This window comes from Macrotis lagotis, chromosome 1 (genome assembly GCF_037893015.1).
Source record: "Macrotis lagotis isolate mMagLag1 chromosome 1, bilby.v1.9.chrom.fasta, whole genome shotgun sequence".
NCBI lineage: Eukaryota > Metazoa > Chordata > Mammalia > Peramelemorphia > Peramelidae > Macrotis > Macrotis lagotis.
Genome location: NC_133658.1, coordinates 772701073 through 772720246, shown reverse-complemented (window position 1 = coordinate 772720246; position 19174 = coordinate 772701073). Strand labels below are relative to the sequence as shown.

The 19174-nt window shown below is 33.0% G+C and overlaps 1 protein-coding gene across 2 annotated transcripts in view; it reads right to left on the bottom strand.

The window, feature by feature from the left end:
• Positions 1-3254: 3254 nt before the first annotated feature.
• Positions 3255-19174, bottom strand: part of LOC141508162 (contactin-5-like) — a 1214304-nt gene continuing 1198384 nt past the window's right edge. For both annotated transcript variants that reach the window (XM_074216536.1, XM_074216535.1), the window contains 2 exons: positions 3587-3710; positions 3255-3453 (listed from right to left, as the gene is read on the bottom strand). In XM_074216536.1, the coding sequence (XP_074072637.1) occupies positions 3270-3453; positions 3587-3710 (308 nt within the window). In that variant the 3' untranslated portion in view covers positions 3255-3269. The remainder of the gene's footprint in view (positions 3454-3586; positions 3711-19174) is intronic.

The window sequence follows — 19174 nt, the reverse complement described above, 5'->3', positions numbered from 1 at the left end:
TGTGAAACAATATCTATACTTCCTCATCCCCATTTTGTTCAAAGTACTGAGTACTGTCTCTTCTCACAGCAATCAACTCCATTCCTTCCTACATAGTGATTAAACTAATAGTCAAATTGTTTTAAAGTCAAACTTTAATGTTCTTATTCTTAGATCTTCTAATACACATATACCCATATACGTGTACTATAAGATAACTCATGTTTTATGAAAAACAGCTTTAAAATAAAAAAACATTGACTAAAAACTCTAAACAAACAAATCCATAAATTATTATGAACTGACACTGTGGATATTTAATGTGGGTTCTGGTAATCCAGTCCTAAATTACTGTTCTTTGAATCAATCAAAATGTATTTATCAAGTACCAATTATGTTCTGGGCTCAGTAGGAGGCATGGAATACAATAAAATTTCAAAACATGGATGACAAAATACCCTTTAAAACTCTTCAATTTTGTTCAAGATTGTTCATTGTCAAAGGGAAAAAAACGCTAAAAATTAAAGGGAAAAACAATGCAGAAGTCTAAACTGTTTGATAATTATATGACTTATATGAACCTGAGGGATAAGACACAAAGAGGGTGTTCCATCTTTTGGGGAATCCTCTAAGACCTCCCTTTTAGTGAGTTTATTTTTAATATATGGGATAAGCTCTAGGCAAGATGTGAGAAACATAAATGTGTGTATATATATAATATATATATATATATATATATATATATATATATATATATATATATATATATATGTATTTGTTGTTGTTGTTGTTGTTCTGCTACTCCTTTATCTGTATCTCTCATCTACTCGCTACTCCCAATGTCATTATGGCGCCAGGGACCTTGTGTTATCTGCCTCTGAGAAAAGCAATCTGTCCAAAAACTTTATGTTAGTATATATAAGTTCTAGTGTGCTACAAACACAAACACACACACACACACACACACACACACACACACACACACACACACACACACAAATATGTGAATGCATGAACAAACTATGAGATTGATTTGAAATTATAAAAGAAAAGAAGAAGCTTGGGAATAGAATAATGTTTAACTCAGAGAAATGAAGTTCGAGAATAGTGAAATTTTAAAAAAGTCATTTTGAATAAAGGAATTTTTCTTATCTCCTCAATCTAACCCCTCCTATTTATATGTTTAATACATAACATCTATAAGAAAATATTGACTGGGGGGGTAGAGAAGACAGTAAAATCATGATTATTATGACAAGGATTTATATATAGCTAGATTTTTTTTGTTTATTTACAAATAAACCTCCAAACTGAAATAGTGTATATTTGATGAGGTCATGTAATACAATAATGATTAATCAAAAAAAATCTCTGTGTACCAAAGAAACAAGGTGGGTCTAAATGACTTTTGGCAGAGATCAATGTTTGCAGATGCCCTATCTTTGGCAAAATGTAGTTACATAATTTGGCAAATAGAAGCTATAATCTCTTATTCTAAATCTGTCATAATACAATTCATAGATTAGAGAATAAATCTCATATCACAATGAACATTATATGCCTGTTCATGACTTTAATTTTACAGTTTCAACTTTTGAAAGGAGTTTGTTCTTCTTACAGAAAATAATTGAATCCATCTAATGGTTCTACTAATTGGCAGTGTTATACAGGAGATAATGTTAAACCTAGCTTTAAAATTCTCCTCTATGTGACCATGAAAAATTCACATCCTCTCTAAGTCTCAACTAAAATCCTAAGACTTATCTGCTAAGTGACAGATGATCTTCTTCAGTAGAGAAGATCCCCACATAAAGAAAATCACAGATCTTTGTGGTATTTGTATATTGATCACTAATGAGCACACTACAGACATATAAACTGTAAGATACTTTATAGTTGTGTCTAAGGAAGATTTGTTTGGACCATAAATATGTATATATACATATATATGTATATATTTTTTTTCTAAAAAGTCATTGTGTTCCTAAAGATAACCTTTTGACATTGGTACAATGATAGGAGTTGACTTTTTTAATCAGTCTTACTTCTTGAGTCTAATAGATAAACCTGAGTATTTTGTACTATTCTTCAGTATACCATAGTATTCATAGAAGCAATATTTTCTCAGCTACCAAGGTAAGACCATTTTATTGCCTGTGATAGATTAAAAGTGATTTCATGAGTTGACTTGGTGTTTTCTAAGTTATGAAGCCTGGACAATGACTGGATTTTTGAATAACTTTTTTTTTCCTTTCTAATATTTTCCCTCTGTATATTTTTAGTATAGCTAAATTAATTATAACACACACACAAGCATATATATCTATAAAAGAGATAATAATGTTAAAGATTATAAAAGAAAAAATGATATTGAGCCCTTTAGAATATAAAATTAAATGACAGATTTTGTAGGCAATATAGAGTCCTCACTTCCAACTATTTTATCATTTTGAATATGATCACTAAGAATACCAGAGATCAATAGACTTAAAACTGAGGTAAGGTGTCAAACACACTACCTGATTCAACAAGGTCTACTCCTTAGTGCAAATGAACCAGATTAAAAGTAATTGGGAAATATTTAATAGAATAAGTAAAAATAAAATAGAATATAGATAACATAGATATGTGATTTCCTAAATGACAAGTGTTGACAAGGACCATTATTTACTTGATACCAAAAGTCTATAATATTTTATTATAACTATTTCAGCCTTAATGGGCAGTAGTCTTTCATGTCAAGAAAAGAATTTCAAGCATTTCTGTGAAATCTTATAAAAAAAGAGAACAAGTTTGAATTAGATAAAAAAAAATGTGAGTATGTATTTTACATAATAGTCAAAGGAAAGATTCTGAAATTTGGACTCAGAGAATCTAAGTTTACATCCTGGCTCTGTCTCTTATTAACTGTGTGATCCTGAGAAAAAATCACTTGTTTCTTGGGCATCAATCTTGTCATCTCTGACATTTAGTCTATGATCTTCCATTGAGGTAAAATAACTCCAATAAAATCCATTAATTAATTTTATTATTATAATTTATAATTATATATTGTAGATATAATAACATAATTATTTAATTACTATAATCCAGTAATCCTGATGTTTTCTTCCTAGGAACAAAATTGGGCTTATTCAGAAGACAATAGCTTTATCAAGAAATTTAGAAATATCTAACAAAAAGATTTGCCCCTCTTCTCTACAATTTTATACTTGCAAAGACTCTCATTAATTTATGACATATTAATTAATTATTAAATGGACAAAAGGGTTTCATGGCAATAACATAATTTACTCACAGGCAAACTGAAGTATGGCTTCTCTGCTCAGAATGCTTCCCAAGGAGTTAGTTGTTAAACACTGATAATGACCAGCATCCTTTGCTTCACTTGGGTTGCTGATAATGAGGTTTCCTTCAATCAAACTGTAGCGATAATCACTTTCCAAGTCTATTTCTGTTCCATTTCGTAGCCATCTTGGAAAAAATCAGAAGAAATACAGATAAGGATTACATGGGGGCATTCTCTTCTTCTCTGGGGCTTCCAGAATGTCATCCAACTGTTGTTTTTGAGGCTTAAGGGAATGAGTGCTCAAGAGTGAATTTCTACCTGTAATTGGGAACAGGGTTGCCTCGAGCTTCACAATTCAGTGCCACTTTCTTCTCATCAGAATCAGTAGGGAAAATGATATCATCTGGTTCCTGCACAAACACTGGCCCATAATCCACACTCTCTATAGAAACAGAAAAGGGTATACTTTCAAAACCCTCCAAAGACATTTATTCATTAGCTCTTCTCCCACATTATCTTAAAAACCATTCTACCTAGATGCAAAATGTCTAATATTCTTGATGCATTTTGAGGGAAAATATCAAAGAAAATTATTGCTATATCAAATTCTACTTCACAATTAAAAAGGTCTGAACAGACTGTTGTCTAGTTCCATTAACCTAGCTATGCAATTTATTACACCATCAATGAAAGAAGGAATATATCATGTATTTGATGCTGTACATATATTTAATTTCTCTGCATCTGTTTTCCCCATCATTTAAGTTAGGGATAATGAAAATGATACCAACCTCATATTCTGCTATAAAAACAAATTAATGCTTCAATAATAATTACATTTTTGATCGATATTTTAATGGTAGAGTATGTAATTATAAAATCTGATTATTCTGAGAATCAGATATTGGTCTCCATTGATTCATTTATTGAATCCTAAATGCCCAACATTCTTCTAGGCACTATGGGTATGAAGAAACCACTGTTTGATTCAAATAAATGCTACAAATAATTTTTCCCTCAAGAAGTTTATAATTTCATGGACTAAATAAAATATAAACACATGATACATTAAATCAAGTATCTTATAAATAGTATAAAACCAAATTAAATGATAACTAAGTGATATAGACATAAATTAAGAGAGGGTGATTGATCATCAGGTTTCATATGATTAGGAACAATCCCATGGGAGAGACCCCCAAACCTGTAATTTAAATTGAATCTCAAAGCATAATTAATATATATGTATATATATATACATACATACATACATATATATATATATATATATATATACATATATATAAAATCAAAGATGGAAAAGGAAGACTATGGAAAGAAAATAAGTAGAGTTACTGTGGGGAATGAAAGAATTATGATGAAAGAGCTGGGGAAAAAGCCTAGATTTGAATTAATACAGAATGAGAAATAGCTCAGGCACATAAAAGGATATATCTTGCTTGATTTCATACAAAAAAATGAATGGTGGAGCAGGCCCCCAAATAAGATCCCTTTTTAGTATATCCATCATGCTTAGCAGGGGCTATGATGATTCCTGAGTTAGAGGTATTATCACACAGTAGTCAGGGACTGTGATCATTAAAAAAGATCATTTTCATCATTATCATCATCGTGTTTTTCTTATTGTTACTGTTATCTTAGTGGAGATTGGATTGGAATATTCCTTATCAAGAATGCATGAACATTGCACTGGGGAAAGGGAGAATCTATGAAGCTTTTGTTGCATTCCCCTGACAACTTTCAAGAAAATATGTGATTTAAAGTTAAAATGATTTCTGCTTTGTGATGACAGCATGTAACATCCCCACTCATATTGATTAGATAGTTCCTTGAAGGACAGGAACCATTTTGTGACATTGCCTGGATAAGATCTAAGTGATCTCTGAGGCACACTACTTACAGAACAAATGAAGGAGACATGTGATGTCAGATTATTGAGGGAACCTTAAAAGAGGAGAGGCAGCAAGGTGTTCATGATGGTCTTTGTTATACTAGTGTTTGGTAAAAGAGAACTAAACTGAGGAGAATAAGCCAAGTGTCACCTTTCTCTTTAAGGGGTTTATTCGAACACCTTGTAATACTCCCAGATATTTGATATATAGTAAAGAGTATAATTCTAGTTCAAGAATTCTCTTGGAAATAAGTAAGAGAAAGATACAAAACCCAAGCATAACAGTCCTGGATCCTACCTGCCTCTCCTATTCCTTATAAAAGACATTAATCATAATTTTTGTTGGAGGCAAAGTAAGCCAGAAATCTCATTAAAAATCTAAACATGCCATTGTTGAGCCAACTGTCTCTCTATATTACAAAGCATACAAATATACATACTCAACACAGTGGTGTCAATCTTAAATACAGAGGGATCCCTGAAGGCCTCATATCAACTTAAAAACTCACACGAATTTATATCATTTATGTTGTATTTTTATTTATTGTTAGATATTTCCCAAAATATATTTTCATCTGGTTTTGGCTGCATTAGAAGTAAGGTAGGACTGCAGCTGCATATTTGACATTTCTGCTCTATAACAACAAACCCTGAGAGGTTAAAAGCCATGGACTTTATTTATTGTTAAATGTCTAGGTCCAAGAAAATTGGGGGGTCTCAATAAGGAATATTTTAGTATATATAGTAACTGGTGGTGATCTGGAAAATATCTAGGAAATGAAATTCAATAAAAATTTAAAGAGAAAATGTCAGGGATAAATGTCACATTCCATTTGGTACCAAATGGTCCTAAGAAATTTTGGCTTAAAATAATACAGGAAAAAGTCCTTTGAACTCTTCAATTAGAAATAATTATTAGCAAGGATGCACATCATAAATAAACTTAATTGCTTTCCTTAACATATTGGTATACTACATTTTGTGCTAAGTAAGTAGAACGAGATTTTAATGTTTTTATGGCAAGAGGTAGCACTGCATAGAATTCTTTAAAGGATTACTCATAAGGAATATATTACCATATGAAGACCTAAAGTTTTCAAAATGAAAAAAATGAGCTAATACAAAAGATAAACCATGGCTAGTTTGATCTATGGATCTTATTATCCAATGGCTCTAAAAATGAGCAAGCCTGGTCTTGCTTCCAGGTATGACATTTTCAGATCCCAGACATTCCCTAGAAGGATCAAGATGCAGTCACCTTATCAAAAATAGGTCAAGCAGTCAACTTTGAAAACACCAGAGATCTTTCCAAATAAGAAAGGAATAGAGCAAAGATTACATACACACTAATGTGTCTTTATCTGTGTCTATATATTGATATACATAATTTTTATTTAATATAGTTGTAAAATATTTACTATAGAAATAAGTCAAGAAAAATAAATTGAGAATATAAGTAGTGAAAAAGAGTATAAATTATAATAAATTAATGATGATTCAATTATCTTGGAAAACCCTAGAGATTCAACCAAAATTTAATTGAAACAATAAATTCAGTAAAGTAGTATAAAAAATAAACCAATAAAATATAAACTTGTATTCCTATATCCTACCGTATCCAGTAGGAGGAATGAGAAAAAAAAGTTAATGGAAAGTAACTATAATATATCTGAGAGTTTATCTACAAAATTACACCAGGATTTATAGGAATACAACTACAAATGACTCCTTAAATAAATATAAGAGGATTTAAATAATTAGAGAAATAATACTTTCTTATGATTGTGCTGCACTAATATAATAAAATTATAATAGTACCTGGATTAATTTACAAGTTCCACACTATATCAAACCATTCATGGGTATATTTTATAGCATTAGACAAAACAGCAATGAAAATCATCAGGGAATTTTTAAAAAGTCAGCAATCTCAAGGGAGATAATGAAAAATATAGGTAGGAAGGAAGAGACTCTAATAGTACTAGATCTCAAAATGTATACCATAATGAATTTATTTTCATGACTATTTGTTACTAATTAAAACAGACTAGATTAGATGATCAATGAATGATGAATAGATTAGGTAAATAAAACAAGAAATAATTGAACATATTAGTATTTTATAAACCCTCAGATATTAGCTAGTAGGGCAAAGATTGTATTTTTCAAAAACTTCTGAGAAATCTGAATATTCTGGCAGAAATTAGATTTATATCAACATTTATTGAATTGAATTACAATTGGACAGATACATGTTCTATGGTTAGAATGCCATATTTCAAAAAATAGAGGAGAAAGGAAGGAGATGACATTTTACAACAATGGCAAGGAGGATAATTGAAAGAAATGGAGTTACAGAAATAACTAATTTGGCAAATTGGATAGATTAGAAAGGAAGGGAGTGGGCAAATGTGAAACAGAAACAGAAAGCAACAATAGTAACAGTTCTCATTTTCTGTCCTGAGTTTCTTTTGTTCAATTCATGAATGTGCGAAATATTTATCTCTCCCTTTTTCTAGCTGTGGTGCTCAAGCCTTAATACAAGCCTCTTGTTCTAATATTCACCAGAATATCACTGAACACAAATATTTAGGGTTTAAATGAGTCATACAATCATATAGTATTCTTCTACCATTTAACTGTATTGCTTAATAATACATGCAAATCTATGGGTCATTGGGCTTCCCTCCTCTGGTCCTCACAGGTACATCATCAAGGCACATTTGTTCTTAGTCAAGATCCCCAGTTGAGAATAAAAGAGCAAAAAAAATTCCAGTTCCCCAAATTTGTTCCTTAGTTTTTTTCAGTCTCCTCACTGTTCTCTTCAGTCCATTTGTCCCAAATTACTTGACTTTTCCAACTCAACTCCTTTAATTTCTCTCTATTAACAGTAACAGAATTGAGGAATATAAGGAAGGTAAGAGTGGGCTACAGCTAAATAGTGTTGTCCTCAATTATTATAATTAATATTTGTTTAGCACTTTAAAGTTTACAAAGGATTTTCCTCTTAACAATTCTATGAGGTAGATAATTGAAGCATAAGCATTCTTATTTTGCCTAGAGGAAATTGACTTTGGCAGAGGTCTGAGGCTCCTGTAGTTACTAGAAATCATAACAGGAATTAGAAACTCATTTCCTTCTGAGGGTACATTGAACATTTTTCCACCAAACTTTACTTCTGTTGAAGTTACAAAAAGAGTACTTGCCTGGTATGAGAATATTTGATATCAGATTCTAGCTCTGGGACTAACAAATAATGAGTTCAATAAATAGAAGATAAAAAATGGAGGGATTGGATTTGGATTAGGAAAGGCTTTATGTTGAATATGGCACTTGAGCTGGGTTTTCAAGAAAATATGAGATTCATAGTAGGGCATGTGTTCTAGACATGGAAGATAGGGAGAGCAAAAGCAAAGAGATGGTAAAATGATATAATTGTCTTGAATGATACTCAATAATTTCTCTATCACTGACACATTCAGTTTAGAATTACACATGAAGTAATGGTCATTGTATATATATATCATATCATATATTTAATTAAATTGCTTAGCACTATTTCACAGGTTGATCATATCTTATGTCAAATAGCATAACATGGGGGAAGACATTAAAAATCTGCACTGTGCTGAGGCAAGGACCATCTTGATAAGCAATAAATCAAAATCTTTCTTTTATCAGGTTGAGACTATTGAGACACAGGCAAGGTGAACAGGTGCTTTCACTTACAGTTTTTATTTCCCTAGGGCAGTATCTGTTGTTCTTTATCAGATATTTTATTAATGGACTATAAGTGTCTACCACTGGCTGTATCTATAATGTTAGTGATCATTTACCTCAGGAGGTGTAGTGATTGTGAGACACAGGTAATGGTGGTCTGTGCACAACTCTCAAGTTCTTATTTTTCATAGTATCTTAGTGAATGAACAGAATTGCAGTAAGCATGAGACACTGAAAAATGAGTTGCAAATTTAATATACTCTTGAAAAAATCTATATTCGTTCTTACAAAAAAAGGTCACTATAACTTTAATAAGAGTTTCAGGGGATATATGACCATTTAAAAATTGTTTAAAGAAATTGCCAAGTGATAAATCAATACCTAAATGTTCTCTGAAAGGCAATTGTAAAAGAAATTATCACTTTCTTGTCCTACATCTTGAAAGATAATATCACATTAGGGAGAACGTCAGGGCATTTTGCCAAACCTAGACATGTTTATCTTATGCTATCTCTAGCTATAACCTCCATCTCCTCCTGGAACCCAAATTTCCACTCTGTGACTGGGTTTTTGACTGTTAATTATTCACTTTATCCTACACCGATTTCAGATCCATCATAATGTCTTCTAAATAATTTTCATGTCGGTCACTTCTTTCCATCTAGTCCCTCTGACTTCCTAGAGGAAAGTTTTCCTCCCTGTCTCCTTCTTCCTTAAATGTATTGGTTTCCTCCATTTAGCAATAAATTTCTTTGAAGAAAAAAATCGGTCTTATTTAATAGTATTTGTATTCCAGAATTTAGCAAAGTGGTTGGCACATTGTAAGTGTTGAATAAATACTTTTGAATCATTCATTCAACAAACATGTAATTCCCCCCACTCCTGTTGTTGTTCTAGGCACTAAGAGAGATAAAGTTGCATCTCTCAAGACATCATGGAAGATATTTTATATAAATTATAATCAAAATAATATAAGTGCTATAAAGGTTTGTAAAAAGAGATATGTCTAGATATGTCTTGGTACTAGAAGTAGTTGGTGTTAACAGTAGGTAGAGTGCTGGTGTTGGAAATCAGGAAGAGCTGAGTCCAAATATGGCACTAGATATGATTCTGGGCACGTCATTTAACCTTTCTGAGTCTCAGTTTCCTCAATTATAAAATGGGAATAATAATAGTACCTACCTTATAGGGTTCCCTTACTCATTTCCTTGGGGACATCAAGAAAATCATTATGAAAACACATGAAAAGAATGGTCTTCCAATCAGAAAACAAGGGGTGGGGGGGAAACAGTGGTGCCAAAGTCAAATGGGCTCAATAGAGCTTATAGTTTATTAAGAGTCTGAGGCAGGAATTGAACCTTGGTCTTATGAGACCTAATTTTTAAAAAATATATATATTTTATATTTTGGGGGGTAGGGGGAAATGGGGCTAAGTGACTTGCCCAAGATCACATAGTTATTATCAAGTGTCTGAGACTGAACTTGACCTCAGAACCCAACTCCAGGGCCAGTGTTCTATCCACTATGCCATTTAGCTGCCCCTAATATACATTTTGAAATAATCAAATAGGAACATGTAAATGTTACATAGGAAAGTTATGAAGAAAATGTGGAATCTTAAGAGTTGGGAGGAACTTAAGAAATCATCTATCCCAATTTTTAATCAGTACAGGAATCTGCTTTACAAAAATCTTACTGTTAAGTTTTTCTAGCTTTACTCAAACATTTCATTGATATTGAGGTCCATGCAAGTAACTATCTTTTTTAATGAAGTCCTTTTTCTGTTCCCTCTCCTAGGAAGGAAAAGAGCTGTTGTTTTCTTGAGATTAATGAATAAGATTGTGTAACCTTGGGAAAATCATTTAACTCTCAGCCTGTTTCCTCATTTGTAAAATGGGGACAAAGATAGCACTAATCTCATATAATTGTTGTGAAAATCAAATGAGCTAACTTTAAGCAAATATTAGCTATTATGGTAAGAATGATGAAGATTATTGATTCATTTTATAAAATAAAGACATATATCAGAAGTATCGAACATATGACCCATAGATCATGCAAACTACAACATTCCTCATTACAGATTGAACCTCATTTAAATATAATTAGGAGAAATTAAAAATGATAAATACAAATTCAATAGTAGATAGATAATGTAAAATATGCTTTTAAAAGTAAATATGAGAAGCTCAGTGGATAGAGCACAGGCCCTGGTGTCAGGAGGACCTGAGTTCAAATCTGACCTCAGACACTTAATAATTACCTATCTGTGTGACCTTGAGAAAGTCACTTAACCTCATTTCCTTGTAACCTCCTCCTTCAAAAAAAAATAAAGGGGGAAAAAAATCACTATGAGGCCCAGGTGAAAGAGAGGTTCTGGTGATAGGGATAGAACAATAGCTACGTTTCACAATAACATAAGATTCTCCTCCCCTTTCTTCTATTTTTCTTTCCTTGATCCTCAACCCAACCAATTCATCTAAAAGTAATGCAACCATAGTGTAAAACAGAACAATGCAGACAACTGGAGCCAAATATAAGTTCTTATCTAATCAAGGGGAACTAAATGTTTCAACCAAATCCTATCCTCAATGCTTTGCAGGTTCTTTATTCAGAGAGACCAAAGATTCTGAATGCCAAGGAGACTTGGAGAAATTTATATTTTTTGGTACATCCTTGGCGGTGGTAGGATGCAGGTTCAAGTCCATCCATAAATCTATCTGCTTATTAGTTTCCCAAATTCCTAGTCTGCTTCTCCCCCCTTGTCCAATCCACTCCATGTCCACCATTGACCACTGTCCAGTCAGCCCACAATCATGGCCTGCCCCTTGCCTGGAAAATATAGGGACCAAGAACAAAACCAGTGTCATGCCAAATCTGATACTTACATAGGTATCAACAACTTACATAACAGTTTCAAATAAGGAGTGTACTACAGATTCATTATATAACAAATACTAAGTGAATGGCCCCAAAATGGGCCTTAAATCTGATCAGGTGGGACCACTGTGATTAAGGAAAATTCATAATCACATCCCATAAACACAGCTAAATGTTTTATCATACACATGGGCTCTGATCAGAATTTGAACACTGATATAATCAATTCAGTTCCATTTAATGAACTTTATTAAGCACAAGCTATATATACCACACATGTCCTATGTGCTGGGAGCACAAATAAAAATAGGCCCTGCCATCAAAGAGCTTATAATTGTATAGGTAAACAAAATACATACAAGGAAACTGAAATAGTTGGGTTAGGAAGAGAGGTAGCAGAGCACATGATGTTTCACAGAACCAAACAGAGCCACTGATGGAAAATGAAGAGATGCCTAGAAAGGTCTGACAAAGGTTTTAAGAGTTTATTGTTCTATCTTAAGGTCCTCTAATCAGAGGAGAGAGGTAACTGAGGCTACTGAGAAGGTGTTGAGTATCAAAAACTTAGTCAATCAGTACAGTGATGATATCAACTTATTGTGGAAAGAGGAGGAATGATGTGGAAACCGAGCAGAGAAATTAATGATTCATAATCAAGTTAAGAATCAAGAATAGTCTATTTTATTCTATTTAAAAGTCTATTTTCTTTCTAGATTTCTCTGCAAAGAGATCTGGAATTGTGTGAGTCCTTTTTTTAAAAATAAGATGACAGAAAACTGTTCCCATTCTTCCAGGATTTCAGGTCTACTCTGCCATTGATACAATCACCAATAAGGGAGGGTCTTATGTAGATGATCCAGGTTTGAATCAAGAATTACGTATTGAAACTTTTCTAAGGCATAACAGTGCTCTGTCTAGGTCCCTACAATCATTTAGCACTTTAATAGCATTTTTCTAGATATCTCTATGTGCCATAGTCTAAAGTTCTTAATCTCCAAATAGAACAGAGCAAACAATAGAAACAAAAGAATCTTAATTCTCCCTTTGTAATGTGCACCAACTATTCTTTATAATGAGAAGAGATAAGAAACTGATTCAGACTGTGGAATATTTAACACAAATGAAAGTTTTCAAGTAAAGGTTACATAATCTCCTGTTAGATATATTGTGAAGGGCATGGAGCCTTTCTTGTTGATCCCTTCTAACTCTAGACCTGTATTCATAAGATGAAATCTGGGATCCCTTTTACTTTGCTAAAATAAATTGTTCCTAAATATTTGGTATGAGAACTGACTATGAACCATTCTGATTATATGCCTTTATCTGACTGAATGCTTACTGGATCCCTAGAAACATTGATTCCTTCAGCTGTAAGTGATGCAAGGTACAAAGATGCCAAGTTATGAAGGGCTTTAAATAGTAAATGAAGAATTTACAATTGATCCTAAAGGTAATAGAGAGCAGTTGGAGTTTATTGAGTAAGGGGTGTTATTGTCAGATCTAAACTTTACATAAATCACCTTGGCAGCCAAGTGGAAAATGGATTGGATTGGGATAAACTTGATGCAGGGAGACTAATTAGAAGATTATTTCAATAATTCAAGAAAGAGATAATGAGGCCTAAATTAGAATGGTAGCTTTGTGAGTAGGGACAAGGGGACTTATATGAGGGATGTTATGATCAGCATTGTCCTTCTATATTGCCAGAGGCCAGGAAATTTCTTTCCCAAATGATTCCCAAATGCATAAATGTGGATTTAGGGGAGCTATGGTTGTCAGATAATTCTGCTTATATGTGCTACCAAATAACAACCAATACTAAATTAAGGGGAGTTTGAAAAGAAATGTCCCCTCTAGCCTCTCAGAAGATGCTTCATCTGTCACTAATGCCTTATTTTGATATGATGACTACCACAGACTTTGAAATGTTTAATTATAAATTGAATTTTGAGATAAGTTTCACAGTTACAATGTGTGAAAAATATTTCACACCATGTGAGCTTCTAAAATATTTTCTTGGAGAAAAAATTCACAGCTTTCTTTTTCATTTCAAGTTACCTTTTGAACACTAAATTCATTTTACCTTGTGAAAGTTAAAAGAAAAACATATATCGTCATTGCAAAACTCCCAATCACTCTTATGATTTCAAAAGCACTATTTACTAAAAAGTGATATGAAGTTTGTTTCACAACTAGTGGGAAACATGAATCTTACAATATAAATTAAATGAATGTCTAGAAAATAGATTATATATATATAACCACTTAGAAATACTCCTTTTCTGAGGAAGGAGTCAAGTTATTCAAGAGTTTTAAATAAATAGGACTTTACATTTGATCCTAGAGATAAGAGAGATCCATTGGATATATTGAATTGGGGGGGGGGGGGGTCATGATATTGTCAGATCTAAAAATTTACAAATATCACCTTGGCAGCCAAAAGGAGAAGGGATTGGATTGTGATAAAGTCGATATAGGAAGACTAATTAGAAGATGAGGGTCTAAACTATGGTGGTGGCTTTGTGACTGGAGAATAAGGACATCTAAAAGGGATGTTACGAAAGGAAAAATGTTGTGGAGGTCCACCCCCCCATTAAATTTACATTTTATTTTCTAGAAAGGAGATCAACTTTGGTTATTTTACCATTTTAATCGTGGCTAGGTAACTGAGATGGTGTGTCAAAATAATTTTTTTTGAAAATTTTAATTCCAATTTTCACTTGTTGTTTCTTTTTTAATATATATGTGTGTTTACATGCAAAATATTTTAAACATTTTTTAAAAATTTTAAGTACCAAATTCTCTCCCTCCCTCACTACTTCTCTACCTCTTAAGAAGGCATGCAAAATATTTATTATATATATGAAGTCAGGCAAAGCAAATTTCTATATTGGTCATGTTGCAAAAGAAAGGGTAAATAAATGGAAAAAGTATGCTTTAATCTGCACTCAGAGTTTAACAGTTCTCTTGTTGGAAGTGGATAGCATTTTCCCTGGATCCTTCAAAATTGTCTTAGATGAATGTTTTAATCAGACTAGGGTGTTTGTCTATCATTCTTTCACCTCACTTTAAGAAGCTATAGCATGCACAGCATCCACATCCCAGTAAAACGATCTCAAAAGATAGGCTAAGGGGTGGCTAGGTGGTGCAGTGCATAGAGCACCGTCCCTGGAGTCAGGAGTACCTGAGTTCAAATCCAGCCTCAGACACTTAATAATTACCTAGTTGTGTAGCCTTGGGCAAGCCACTTAACCCCATTTACCTTGCAAAAACCTAAAAACAAAAAGATAGGCTAAAGCAGGTTGAGGGTAACTGATAGCCCTCAGATCCATCAGTGAGTTAGGGTATGTCTCCTCAAAGCATGTGAAGTCTTCCCCCAGATAAATGAAAGGATAACAACAATTTGTTCCAAGGGCCATGAAGGCAGTTGAAGCAGTTGGTTAGAGTTTGGTTAGAGCCTGAAGATGCCAAGGTATGTATACCAAGCATCACCAGTCATCTTGATTTTTATCTTGCCACTAGACTTCAATGACTCTAGAAGAGACAGTAAGTTTGACAATTTTATATAATTCTATCTCACTTAAATCCATTTAATATACAAGTCAAGACATCACCTCATGATGTCATTGATCCTCTTTAAAATCAGAGAGGGTCAGTTAGGTGGAGCAACAGCCTTCCAGTGGGGTGGACCTGAGTTCAAATGTGACCTCAGATACTTAATATTTTTACCTAGCTGTGTGATCTTAGACACGTCACTTAAGCCCATTGCCTTGCAAAAATAAAATTGAAAGATGAACAATATAATCATTCCTCAAGAGCCCTACTTATATACCATTTCTAGCACAGATTTTCTCTTTACACATACATACATACATACATACATATACATCTATAGGTATATATAGATGTATATGTTTGTGTTTGGCTTCTTTTCATACCTTGATTCATTTGGTTGCCATTTCTAACTCCCACATAAATATATCATGGATTGTGATATCAAAGGTCCAAATGAAGTGCTTCTATTGTTGTTGATGGGGAAAATAAGCTTTTTTTTAATGTTTTCCTTTTTTCTGTTTAGAGTCATATTTCCATGTTAAAAAAATTGAATATTTTTAAGTTTACTTTGCATAATATAACTTGCAAAGATTTCTTTAAACAGTTTTTACTCTTCACAGCTTCTTTCTACTTTATTTTTCATCATCATCCATCATTCTTCATAATATTTTATTAATGAGTTTATAAACATATCCAATGTTTCATTGGCATCCATCTTCATTTGGTAAGTCATACATTTGCCTGGGCTCTTCTGAGCATAAAATACAATTATTGATTATCCTTGGTATCTGACTACTTAACCAATTGCAAAGCTATCTTTTTTAAAAAAATTATTTATTTTCATCCAAATGCAAATGTAAACTTTTAAGTTACAAAATATCCTTCCACCCTCCTTTCCCACACCCCTCCTCTCAGCGATGAACAGTCAGATTAGCACTGTACATACATATTTTGCATAAACATGTTTACATATTAGTCATTTTTGATATGAAGAATTAGGATTAAGGGAAAGAGATAATTTCTATAAAATGTTCATCAGATTATGAAGAGTGGCTTTTCTTTATTTTTTTTGTTTTGTTTTGTTTTGTTTTTCTTCCAATGGATGGGGATAACATTGTCCATAGCTGGTCTAATATGGTTGACCTAGCTCTCTGAACTGCTAAGAGGAGCTGCTTCCATTAAGGTTGATCATCTCACAATATTGTTGTTAATGTGTATATTGTTCTCTTGGTTTTTCTCCCTTTGCTCAGCATCAGATCCTTTAAGTCATTCCATGCTTCTTTAAAATCCAACCATTTATGGTTTCTTAGAGAACAACAATATTCCATAGTATTCATGTACCATAACTTGTTTGGCCATTCCCCAATTGATGGACATCCCTTCAATTTCCAATTCTTCGCCACTATTCAAATCTATATTTTTGTCCCATATATCATCTAGTTAGCATTATTCTACCTTTTTTGCAAGAATAATAATCAATATGATTCAATTGATTGCTTATTAAGCATTAAGCATTATATAAGCAAGACAGTTTTGAGAATACAAAGACAATGACCAAAAAACTGTCCTTGCCCTCAAGAAGCTTATATTCTAGAGATAAAAGGTTATCAGAGAGGGATTTCTCAAAGAGGTGGGTTGCATCTAAAATGAACCTTGAAAGAAACAAATGATTCTAAGAGGAAAGGAGGGAATACCATCCAGGCATAGGAGATATATAGCCTGTACAAAGGCATAGAAGTGGAAGAAATAATGAAGAATTTGTGAAGCAGCAAATATATAATTTTACCTGGAATACTGAGTGTATGAAATAGAATAATGTAAAATAATTGCAGGCTGGTAAGTTGAAATCAGATAGTGAAGAACTTGAAATGCCAAACAGAAGAATCTATATTTTATACTTAAGTCGATAGGGAACTCCTGAAACTCTTGAGGAACAATTATCATAGTGAGATTCATATTTTAATTATATCATATTGGCCTCTGTGTAAGATGGATTAGAGTAGGGAGAAGCTGGAAGTAAGGAAACCAATTAAGAGACTATTGGAATATTCTAGGCTTGAAGTAATTAGGTTTGAAACTAGGATGATGGTGATGAGTGAAGAGAAAGGGATGATTTGAAAGATGAAGAGGAGGAAGAAGTATATAGTATTTATAAGACTTGGCAACTGATTAGATATGGAAGGGGACAGAGATGGAAGAGTCAAGAATGACACTGATGTTGCATACACAGTGAGAAAACAATGGTACCTACAACAGCGATAGGAAAATTTGAAAGGACAGGGTTTTTTTGTTGTTGTTTTTTGTTTTTTGTTTTTTGGAGGAATGAGGGAATAAGGATTGAGGGGGGAGGTTATGAGTTTGCAAGGACAATTTTAGAGAGAAATGAAGTTTTTGAAATCCCTTTATTTACTCTTTAGTGAAAAGGAATAATCAAGTGTCATTATGAGCTGTATATTTAAATGCTTTGTTAAATGTAGTAAAGTACTTGAATACTATGGATGGCCTAGAAGGAGAGAGATATTGGTTAGACCTTATTAAAATATTGGGTCTCATTTGCATCTCCACATTTAAGGGGAAATTGATAATTTGAGGTATGTAGGATCATAGGTTTAGTGCTAGAAAGGTCATTTGATACTCAGTTTACAGATGAGAAAGTTGAGGTAAGTGGATGTAAAGATTATATGAGTTGACCAAGTTCACACAATTAATAAAGACTAGGAGCATGATTTGAACACAGGTTGGTACTCTTTTGCCTAAATGATATATAACAAAATGTCTTCCCAGAGAACCTTTCTATTCCAAAGAAAAAATGATTCAGGTGTATAATACCATCTCTCTTAACTACATTCCTACTTTAGGATTTCCAAATTAGATGGACCCCTAAGGTTCAATAACTCCCACCTGCGTATTATACATAGGAGTGATTTATGGTTCATGTAGAATTTTCACAGTTATTATTTCTTTTAATACTCACTAAAGTACTATCAGGTAGCTGGGAAATACATTATTATCTTAGCATCTTAAGAGTTGGAACTCTTAAGCTCATGTTGATACCTATGGAATGTTGTACTCTTGCTAGAGAATTTAGAAGGCAAGGGAGGCTGACTGATCTTATTCAGTCAAACTGGAAGGTCTTGAAGTATAACAAATTGACCCTACTCACTTTGTCTAATGACCTCTTTGCCTATGAGCCATCATGGGACCCTTGCAGCCTAAACCTCAGAATGTGGCTCCACATAGACTTCAGATGATATTATGAATATCTGCTTTTAACCCTGCCTTCCTTTCTGACACTCACTTCTACCTCACACTCTTTCTTACAAAATGACTTCTTTATTCAATATTTACTTTTGTTTTAATATAACTTCAATTATCATATGCTAGAATGGACCTGAAATGTATTTTTGATGCTGAATCAGGTGATTTACCCTAATAGATCCTACTCACAGAGGGGGTAATAGAATAGTTTTTGTGTAAAATGTTCCTCTACTACCTCAGACAGTCAGCAATTCAATTTCTCCATACACACTTCTAGGGACAGAAGGCAGCCCAGTTCACATTTAGGTAATGATGTAATAATGTAGGAGATTTAACACTGAACCTGAAGTCAGGAAGACTTGGATTCAAATTCAGCTTTAGAGATTTACTATCTGAGATCTCTGCTTCAGTTTTTTTTTCCAGCTATAAAATTGTAATTATCACCTCACAGAGTTATTATGAAGATTGGAAAGTGCTTAACACAGGAGTTGGAAAACACTGGGCATTTAGTAAATGCTTGTTTCCTTTAGTTTCCCCTCCTTGATTCTTCCCTTACTTCCTTCTTTTGAGATAAGTTCTAA